This window comes from Lolium perenne, chromosome 4 (assembly GCF_019359855.2).
Source record: "Lolium perenne isolate Kyuss_39 chromosome 4, Kyuss_2.0, whole genome shotgun sequence".
Lineage (NCBI taxonomy): Eukaryota > Viridiplantae > Streptophyta > Magnoliopsida > Poales > Poaceae > Lolium > Lolium perenne.
In genome coordinates this window covers 324,812,582-324,823,975 of record NC_067247.2, presented here as the reverse complement: position 1 = coordinate 324,823,975, position 11,394 = coordinate 324,812,582, and the positions used below count along the sequence as shown (strand labels likewise).

General features: G+C 42.8%; 1 protein-coding gene across 1 annotated transcript; it reads left to right on the top strand.

The window, feature by feature from the left end:
• Positions 1 to 8,940: 8,940 nt before the first annotated feature.
• LOC127296336 (uncharacterized) lies at positions 8,941 to 10,778 on the top strand. Its single transcript, XM_051326393.2, has 5 exons — positions 8,941 to 9,186; positions 9,301 to 9,400; positions 9,904 to 10,117; positions 10,216 to 10,408; positions 10,484 to 10,778. The coding sequence occupies exons 2-5, from the start codon at positions 9,327 to 9,329 to the stop codon at positions 10,612 to 10,614; spliced, it is 612 nt and encodes a 203-aa protein (XP_051182353.1). The 5' UTR covers positions 8,941 to 9,186; positions 9,301 to 9,326; the 3' UTR covers positions 10,615 to 10,778.
• The last annotated feature ends 616 nt before the right edge of the window (positions 10,779 to 11,394 follow it).

Below are 11,394 nucleotides of genomic sequence, written 5' to 3'. Positions count from 1 at the left end.
AAAACAATGCAAGCAAACATCCATGACATGCTACTCATATTAATAGATTGGAGCTAAACATGAGAGATCATAAACTACTAGACTTTCTCAAATAACATATACCTCACATGAACCAACTAAGCATGCTCACATGGATGAGTATATGTACAAAAATGAAAACAAACAGAGTTCATACCAGCCTCTCACCACAATCCAATTGTCGTAGATCGTCATTATTGCCTTTCACTTGTGTAGCTTGGATAATATAAAATGAAAACCACGCTCCAGCCACCGAAGACCATTGAACTCAAGATGAACTTTACAAACCAAAGAAGAACAATAAATATTTTTGGTGTTTTCGAATTAGAAACAAGAACAAAAGGAAACAAGCAAACAAAGCAAAATCTTTTTGGGTTTTCTTGTAGCGAGCTAGCAATAGCAAATAAAACGAAACAAATGCAAGAAACCAAAGCAAACAAATTATGAAGAGAAACAACAGAAATATTTTTGGTCTTTTTGTGTTTTGGGAAGGAAACAAAGCAAAAAACAAGAAATAGCAAACTAGAAAACTCACATAAACACAAAGCAGCAGAAATTCGTCAAACTTGACAGCAGTACAGTACTCGATTTTTAATAAATTCTTCCACTGCTCAAATCGAAAAGTGTTCAACTAATGAAAGTTAGATAACAACCTGGGGAACACGTACAAAAATTGGTTTCGCAAAATACTGTTCTGGCTATTTTTGAGAATTTTTACGGTAACAGTCCAGAATCTGTTTTCAGGCAGCACTTCCCCAAATATCATCTCCCTCTCATTAGAAAACCACTCAAACGAACAAAACAAGTATATACAAGTATCCAGAAATCATAATATGCAAAGAATGAGTGATGCCGGTATACCTCCCCCCAAGCTTAGGCTTTTGGCCTAAGTGGAGTTCAATCCCATCGAGACCATGAAGTAGCATCTCCGTAGTACGACGAAGATGGATCATATTCCGGGTATGTGCTAGAAGAAGCACCCGGATACGTGACGGTGTAGTCGTAGGAGGGCTCGGCATCCTCGGAGTCATGCTGCTGGTGGAAGTCTTGTATCTTCATATGTTCATCCACCTCCTCCTTAGTGCGCGACCATGATTGCCTGTCAATACTGAACAATCCTGGCTGGGGAAGAGGGATTTCCTTCTCATCCCCGTTAGCAAACAACATTCTATAGACCATATTATCTAAAGTAGAATCAGCGGTAACAAAATGATGGCTTTTCATAGCAGCAATATCTAGCTTCCTAGGGGTTAATGGCACATCATTAGGATCAAGAGGAAGTCTTAGATGTGTTAAAACGCGCAATGCAATAGTTCCTCCAAAAATTGGCCCCCTATTAGACAGGCGGCGAGCAATAAGAGAACCAAGATGATAAGATGTCCGTCCAGTAAGTGCAATATTCAAGAAAGCAAGATGGTAACTAGAAATATTGCTAGTGTTCTCCCTACCAAGAATGCTAGTAGCAATGTAATATGCAAAATATTTAATGGCGGGGAGTTGAATGTTCCTTATCTTGCCACGCTGAATGGTGCGACAATCATCATCGGTGATCCCTTGATAGAGCTCCAACAGGTCCCGGGGGTTGTCATCAATCCTCCTTGTTGTACCTACAGGGGCAATATCCAATGCACGACAAAATTCTTCCAATTCCATAGTAACAGGATTACCATAGATCTTGAATGCAACTGTCGGCTCATATTGCGTGTTGTTGAACTTGAAGCTCTCGACGAAAATTTTGGTGAGCATGTAGTATTGCTCCCTTTCGTCTCCCACATAGGTGGCTAAGCCCGCCTTGTTGACAAGGGTGAAGAAATCATCCAATATCCCTGCATTTGTCAGAAAATCATAACATGGGAAGGATGAAGCATTAGGAGCCCCATTGTCCTCTTCGGGCGCGAAGCTAGGCGCGATGATATCCTCATTGTACGATCGCCTAAGTCGGGTGGCGGTCCTAGAAGGCCTCCCGGTGCTGGTTGTTCCTCTCTTGAACAATTCTCCAAAGTTGAACTTCTTCATCTTTCTTTTCTGAAATTTTTCAACAAGTGATATAAAACTTAATTTGGTGACATATAATCAAGGGGAACTACTATAGGAACTTGCTAGAGTACTAATCATGCACCAAAACTAGTTTATACAACTTAGAACAAGCATGCAAGCTCACTAAACATGTTACCTACAGCAGCAAAATATTCAAGATATAGTCAACCAAACAAAATTCTACTTGGATAATCGGAGGAGTCACATACCGGAGAGAAAATGTGCCAAATTTCAGACAGAAATCTGGGCTGAGCAAAGAGATCGAAAAATCCTGAGCTCTTGAGCAAAAACGCGAGTGAGAGAAAGCTGGTTCAAGTTTTTTCGGGAGAGAGAAGATTCTGGGAGAAAGAGATGAAGTAGTGGGGCAAGGAGGGGCCCACACCACAGGGTGGCGATCCCCCTCCTTGGCCACGCCGGCTGGTGGTGTGGCACCCTGGGGTGCCCCACAGGTCATCCTCTGGTGCTCCCAGGTGCCTCTTCGAAAAATAGGACCAACGGTATAATTTTTGTGAATTTTTGAAAACTTTGAAAAATGCACATTTCTGGGCATTAAGTTTATTATTACTGGCCAGAATTTTTTTTGAAATCTCTAATTAACTAAGGAGCTTTGCAAATCAAAAGTGCTACAACAAGTAAGACAAGTGGAGGAAGAAAGAAATGTTGTTTACCGCCTCTATGCATATAAAAAGTATTTGTTAACAAGGTTGATCAAGTCTTGCCACCAAATAAATTTTACATAGCATATGAAGAAATAAACCTCAAATCAATCATGTTACCTTGAATTGTATTGATATGGATCCAATCATAAGATTTTGATAACCTTCTTTAGGCTCATATATAGGACAATCGATAGTTCCAACTTTGATAGTTCTCACATTAGAAATAGTATTGACTCCACATACTTTATCAATCTTCTTGGGGAAATAGACAGTATGCTCCTTATCATCAACATTGAAAGTAACCTTTCCTTTATTGCAATCAATAACAGCCCCTGCGGTGTTAAGAAAAGGTCTCCCAAGAATAATAGACATATTATCATCTTCAGGCATTTCCAACACAACAAAATCAGTTAATATCAAGCAGTTATTAGTAACTTGAACAGGAACATCCTCACATATACCAACAGGAATAGCAGTAGATTTATCAGCCATTTGCAAAGATATATCAGTAGGTATCAACTTATCTAGATAAAGTCTCTTATAAAGAGAAAAAGGCATAACACTAACACCTGCTCCCAAGTCACATAGAGCAGTTTTAACATAATTATTCTTAATAGAACAAGGAATAGTAGGTATACCTGGGTCGCCCAACTTCTTTGGCACTTTGCCATTGAAAGAGTAATTAGCAAGCATAGTGGAAATTTCCTCATTGGGGATTTTCCTTTTGTTAGTAACAATATCTTTCATATACTTTGAATAAGGAGGCAATTTAATAGCATCAGTCAAAGGGATTTGCAAGAATAAAGGTTTCATCCAATCACAAAATTTATTATAGTGTTCTTCTTCCTTTGATTTTAGTTTCTTAGCAGGAAAAGGCATTTGCTTTTGCACCCAAGGTTCTCTTTCATTACCATGTTTCTTAGCAATAAAATCTTCTTTAGTATACTTTTTATTTTTATCATGCTTTTCAGGTTCATCTCCTACCTCTTCTTTTTCAGAAGCATCATTCTTATTATTATCATTATCATTTTCATGTTCATTACCACTTTCAGTTTCAGCATCGGAAATAGAAATACTATTAGGATCATTAACAGGTTCAGAGGATTCTACAACATTTTTATGTTTCTTCTTCTTTTTCTTCTTAGAATGAGCACTAGGTTCAATGCGTTGAGAATCTTGTTCAATTCTTTTGGGATGCCCTTCAGGATATAGAGGATCCTGGGTAGAGACACCACCTCTAGTTGTTATTTCATAAGCATGTTTCTCTTTAGAATTATTTTTTAACAAGTCATTTTGCACTTTAGTGAGTTGATCAATTTGAGTTTGAATCATTTGAAAATGTTTAACAAGCATCTTAACATCATTGGAGGTTCTCTCCACAATATCATGCAAATTGCTAATAGCTTGAGAATTTTCCATTAGATGATTCTCTACTCTCATATTAAAATTTTCTTGCTTAACAATATAATTATCAAACTCATCTAAGCATTGCGCAGGAGGTTTTGAATACGGAATATCTTCTCTAGTAAAGCGTCGAAGGGAGTTTACCTCAATCATGGATGAAGGGGGAAATTATCTCACATATATCCTCTATGGGAGGTAGATTCTTCACATCTTCGGATTTAATACCTTTCTCCTTGAGAGACTTCTTAGCTTCCCGCATATCATCATCATTCAATTCAATTAAACCCCTCTTCTTCAATATTGGCGTTGGAGTTGGTTCAGGTGTATTCCAATCATCATGATTCCGGCTTATTCTAGCCAATAAATCTTCAGCTTCGTCTGGAGTCCTTTTCCTGAAAACACAACCAGCACAACTATCCAAATATGCTCTAGATTCAATGGTTAGTCCACCATAAAATATATCAAGTAGATCATTCTTTTCCAAATCATGTCCATGTCGAGCTCTGATAAGAGAACAAAATCTTGCCCATGCCGCAGGCAATTTCTCTTCATCTCCCTGATCAAATCTATAAATTCTCTGTAAAGCAATATGTTGAGCACTAGCAGGAAAGTATTTCCGAAAGAAAACATCACGCAAGTCAGATGGAATTTTAATAGAACCAAGAGGCAAATTATTATACCAAGTTTTAGCATCATCCTTTAATGAGAAAGGAAAAATCTTAATGACAAAGTAAGTACGCATCTTGACATCATCAGAAAACAAGCTACTCATAGAAGAAAGTTCATTCATGTGTTCTACAGCATTTTCTTTTTCAGTACCACAAAAGGGTGCGTTCTCTACAATAGCTATATGAGATAAATCAAGAGAAAAATCATAATCTTTATCCTTAATGCATATAGGAGATGTGGCAATTCAGGATCAGGAGATAGCTTATGTCTAACAGTATATTGTGTAAGAAACTTTTTAATGTTTCTTGCATCAGCAGTAGCATTGCATCTATTAATTAAATCATCATTAAGCTCCACATAATCTTCATCAGGATCATCACTAGAATAATCAAGTTCATGTGAACTAACAGGTGTAGTGGCATTTTCATTAGGAGTTTCAGCATTTTCAATTTGTCTAGACCTAGCAATTGTAGCATCTAGAAAGGATCCCAATGAACCATTATCATCAAGCACAGCAGAAACATTATCAATATTATGAGAGTTTTCAGATTCAGCAGAAGTACCACCAAGCGAAGCTTGTGGCGGTGAAACAAGTTGACTTATCACAGATGGTGAATCAAGAGTAGCAGAGGTACTCAGAGTTGTACCTTTTCTTGTAGTGGATGGTAATATGGCGACTTTAGAATCGCGAGCTTTACCCATGATGGAGAATTTGCAGCGAACAATATCAATCCAAGTGAACTTCCAAATAAAGCTATGCTCCCCGGCAACGGCGCCAGAAAACAGTCTTGATGACCCACAAGTATAGGGGATCGTAGCAGTCTTCGAGGGTAGTATAACCCAATTTATTGATTCGACACAAGGGGAGACAAAGAACACTTGGAAGTCTTAACAGCGGAGTTGTCAATTCAGCTGCACCTGGAAACAGACTTGCTCGCAAGAGTTTATCAGTAGCAACAATTTTATAGCAAGATGTGAGTGGTGAAATAACAAAGAAAGCAGAGTAATAGAGACAGCAGTAGTGATTATAGTAAACAGCAGGATTAAAATACTGTAGGCACGGGGATAGATGACGGGCGTTGCATGGATGAGAGAAACTCATGTAACAATCATAGCAGGGCATTTGCAGATAATAATAAAACGGTGTCCAAGTACAAAGCAATCAATAGGCATGTGTTCCAATTATAGTCGTACGTGCTCGCAATGAGAAACTTGCACAACATCTTTTGTCCTACCAGCCGGTGGCAGCCGGGCCTCAAGGGAAACTACTGGATATTAAGATACTCCTTTTAATAGAGTACCGGAGCAAAGCATTAACACTCCGTGAACACATGTGATCCTCACGTCACTACCATCCCCTCCGGTTGTCCCGATTCTTGTCACTTCGGGGCCATTGGTTCCGGACAGCGACATGTGTATACAACTTGCAGGTAAGATCAATAAACAATGAATATCATGATGAAATAATAACATGTTCAGATCTGAGATCATGGCACTCGGGCCCTAGTGACAAGCATTAAGCATAACAAGTTGCAACAATATCATCAAAGTACCAATTACGGACACTAGGCACTATGCCCTAACAATCTTATGCTATTACATGACCAATCTCATCCAATCCCTACCATCCCCTTCGGCCTACAATGGGAATTACTCACACATGGATGGGGGAAGCATGGCTGGTTGATGGAGAGGCGTTGGCGGTGATGATGGCGATGATCTCCTCCAATTCCCCGTCCCGGTGGAGTGCCAGAACGGAGACTTCTGGCTCCCGCGACGGAGTTTCGCGATGTGGCGGCGTTCTGGAGGCTTTCTGGCGACTTCGACTTCTTCCCGTGCGTTTTTAGGTCGAAGGCAATTTATAGTCCGAAGGAGGGCGTCGGAGGCCGGCCGAGGGGGCCACACCACATGGCCGCGCGGGCCCCCCTGGGCCGCGCCGCCTTATGGTGTGGGGCCCTCGGGGCTCCACCTGATTTGTCCTTCTGGCTCCGTCAGTATTCTGGGAAAATAGGGCCTTCTGCATAAATTCCGAGGATTTTCCTGAAAGTTGGATTTCTGCACAAAAACGAGACACCAGAGCAGTTCTGCTGAAAACAGCGTTAGTCCGTGTTAGTTGCATCCAAAATACACAAATTAGAGGCAAAACAATAGCAAAAGTGTTCGGGAAAGTAGATACGTTTTGGACGTATCAAGCCTCTTAAAGGGACGCTGCCGGCGACCATTTCCCCGAACAAACCATTGCCACATCCCACGGTATCCACCCCACCGACGCCATAGGGAAGAAATGCTGGCTGTTCCGCAAGACCAAGAACGACCACGAGTCTAGCGGCTCGCGGTCCGGCAAGAAGGCACGGGTCGGCCAGTACGTCCGCGTCGACCTCGCGCGGCAGCTATGGGAGGAAAACCAGCCGGTACCACGGCCGGACGCGAACTTGCCGGGAGGGGGCTGGTACCTCAGCTCGAGGCGCGTGCCGGTTCCCCCGTGCCGCGCGAGGGCCGAGAGCGGCGGGACGAGGTGCGCCGCCGCCGAGCGATCTTGCCGCCGGATCTGCGGTAGGATCCGGCGTACGCGCTGTACTCCTACAACTGGATTCCATTCGGGTCGTGGGAGTTCGGCGCGCCGCAGCGCTGGCTACCTCGCCGACGTAGACTACTTCGAGCGCGAGATCGCCGCAGAAGAAGAAGAGAACGAACAGGAGGACGCGGACGAGGACGGCGACGAGGACGAGGAGGAGGAGGAGGAGGACGACGAGGACGAGGACGTGACCATGGCACAGTACAACCACGACGACGGCGGGCCGGCGTGGGATCCGGAGACCCAAACGCCGGACATTTCCGAGGAGGAGGCCATTGCCATGACACTAGCCAACAGCGAGCAGGACGAGCTTAACGAGCTCGCTTGTGGGACAGGCTCGCAATCCAGCTCCGCCAGTCAGCGCTCGCGCAGAGGAGGCCGGCGACTCCTCCGGCCACGCCGACGCGTTCCATCGCCCGCGCTCCGCCTGCTGCTCCGGCGTGGGATCCCTGGCCACAGCCTCCTGCCCATGCGGCGGTACCTCCTCCACCGCCGGCGTACGAGTTTCCATGGCCGGCGCCGGAGTTGATTGATCTCGTCAGCGACGACGACCAGTAGGCAGCACCTACTTTTAGCACGCCTTTCTGGCTTTTTTATGTTTTTTTATTAATGTAAATTATGGCTTCATGAATAAATTTTTTTTATGCGTCGTGCCGCTGGAGCCACCCCCGACGCAAACGGACGCCCGGACGATTTCGACCATTTGGCCCTGACGGAAACGGACACGACGCGTCCGTTTGGGCGTCCAAAATACGTCACGCCGCTGGAGATTCCCTAAGGCAAGGTTCTATTCAATCAGATCCAAAAAGGCGGTGTTGGTTTCTCAGTTAAGAAGAAGCAGTAAGCGGACCTAAGGAGACACGAAAAGCCAGATATTAACCGTCTTATAAACTATAAAAAGAACGAAAAAACAGGAGAGAGAAAATAGACCCGTGCATGGGAGGGAGAGTTGCATTTCTCGATGCTCTAGTGAGTATGCTTTGGATGGATATGCACAAACAATTGAGAAGAGAGAGAATTGATGCGGTGAAAAAAATCACTTTTTCGATGTAAGTAAAATCTTTTCATCAGAAATAGACTACTCAATTGGTATGTTTCATGTATAAATTAAGCACTTGGTACTTCCCTGCACATTCTTACATATTCATGGCATTTTATAGTGAGCCATGTGCTTATTTTAAATTGTAACGATTCATATGTTATGTATTGCTCAAGAAAAAAAATACATTTTCTCATAACTGTAAGGCATTTTAGACAATTTGCTAGTTTACAGCCAGCCAAAACCAAGCCGTCAAATAAATCCAAAACAACAAATTTTTCTGCATAACAGTTTTTTGCCTTCACAATCAGCCAACATAACCCAAATAAACAGGAACGAGGCTCCGCCTGAAGCATCCACTTCATGAGTCTGCTCTAAACAGTTTAAAACGCGTATATGTTTCAAATCGAACGTTTTTTTTTAGAACAGAACTGTTTCTAAATCAAACATTTTTAAAATCTAAATAGTTTTCAAAATCGAACATGTTTCGCCAAACGTGCCAACCGCCTACCGCTAATGTGCTAGTCCAGACCTGATCTTTTTTTGAGACAAGTCCAGACCGGATTTTCCCGTGAGCGGGACGCATTGCTGCTGGTGGCCCAATCCACCCATGTTGGGAATCCGAATCGAAGTGGGTTGCTTGGTATAAAGTTAGAAAATCCTTGGATTCTAGATTAGGACAAAAAGGGTAAAAAGCTCTCTCGGCGGCGGAGGCGGTTCATCTTATCGCCGGCGGCGATCTCCTTCCTTAACCACCCACCCTCTCCCTATCTCTCCATGTACAGGTAACGCCGGACGTTTCCCCTTTTGTTTCAGCACCTGATTGACCCTCTCCCCTCCCCGTTTGCAATCTACCAATTCTGAATGCATGTCCTGACTGACAGATCTTGTTTTTTCAGGAGCTAATAAGAGTCGGTCGGTAGCCATGTCGTCAGACTTCACTCTATCCTCGCCGACTCGCCGCGATCCAGTTCCCAGTTGTTACGGAGAATTTTGCATGTATGTACGCGAACACTGTAGTATCGCATTTAGGCCCAAAATTGATGCCTCGGCATGTTTTTAAATCAATCTCCTCTCCTGCGTATTTTGATTGATCTGGTAGTATAAAACATAATCAAAACTACTCCTTTCGCCCCATCTTAAGTGATGCGGATTTATCTAGATACGCATGTATCTTGGCTTTGGAACGTAGAGGGAATAATACTTTTTTTAAATGACGTAGGGAATACTGTTAATGCAACTGTATTTTGTTTGGTTACCTAGGACGACATAGAGTTAATGTTCATATCTATAGAGAGTAATTGTTTGCCAAAGCTATGTCTTAACAAAACAAAATACAGTACTGCTTGTTTTTCTTAAGAACAGCCAACATGTTGGCTGCTGCACTAACGTAAGAGCTTATTTAGAGAAAAACTGCTTATCTTCTAATTTCGACCAGTTGATATGCATGTGTCGTCATTACAGTTATATAGTTATTCACATCTTACTTTGTCATCATGCAGTAACGACTTTGCCAGACTCAAGGCATGTGACGATCCCGCCACTATACAAGCATATCAGCAGTTTTGTGATTCTTGGCTTGCTGCCGCCAAGCACCAGGTCAGCCTGAGGCCCAAGTCGCCATCCCCTGAGGAGCAATCGAAACGCAAAGAAGAGCGTCATCGCAAGGGCTTGCTCATAGCGCTCAACACATATGCCAAGCGAAACAATATGCAGGCCAGTCTAAAATAGCATACTCAAAATATCTTCCCTGGATTTTGAGTATTATCAAGCTGGGGTAGCTATTATACTTACATGTGTGTTCTATATTTCAGCTTGCTGAGTTTGAATTTGTTGAAGAGAAAGAGAGGAATCTAGTTGATGGACGCCTAGGAGGATATGTGCACTCCAACTTTATGGTGAAAGGTGTAGATGACACACCAATTCTCTTCTTTGCTGAACTGCATCCTGTTTGCAGCAAGGAGGAGCATGTTGTTATCTGCACTCCTCTGGAGGAGAACGACTCGGGTAACTATATGGCTAGATCTTTATTGATTTGTTTTGTCAGCATCTGCTAAGATTATTTATTTTTCTTTCATCAAGGTCATTGTTTTGGGTGTGATAAGCGAGCGAAGAAGCTTAGGCACCCTACAGGCGGTGGCCACTTGGGTGGGCAGGAGGATGTGCCTTTTTATCGCATAGAGGAGGATAGTGATGATGAGTGTTTTATGTAAGGGAGAATCCATCGAGCAACAGATAGCTACAAACTTGTCTAGGCACAATGCTATCATAAGCAAGCTATGTTACAAGAGTGCTTTTGTAACAAGAGGCTGCGGGAGTAAAGCATGTAATGTTAGAGGAAATGCAATTAAGGCCATAGGTGCATACCTAAACCCTACCCTTGTATTTTTCTTTGATGTGTGTTGCAAGCATCCGTCCAAGTTGTTGGTAGCAACGAAAAAGAAAAAGAGAAAATGTTACGTTACCTGTACCTGCCACCTGCATCTCTCACCGTAAAAACTCTCCTCTTTAGCCCCTCTGGCAGAAGGCTTGTCTCCTTTAGCTGATTTAAGTGATTCAGTAAAAATGAAAGTAATACTAACATACCAAGCCGAGAAACAAACAAGGCCAGCTAGTCTATCTCAAAGGGAACAATCTCTCTACAGCTAAGGTCATGACAGTTGGGCAATCCGTTATCTCCTGCATCACCCCTGTTTTAACATCGGCTATGTAGATGTGTTGATGATTGTCCTTGATAATCAACGCGCCGTTCTTCTATCCCAAGCAAGTGTGTACGTACCACTACATGTTCAATCAAATTACTCATCTGCTGAGACCTCTGTAGCATGATGTGGAACTCCGTTCCATCGTCATGATGTCCAGCTGGCTGCTATCTATTCAGACGCAGAAAAATGCACAACTTCGTGTCACAGCTCCATCTCTTGGATGGATCTAAGTCACTAATCGAAGAAACCAATGTTGACGCTAAGTCATTAATCAAAGAAACCAGTGCA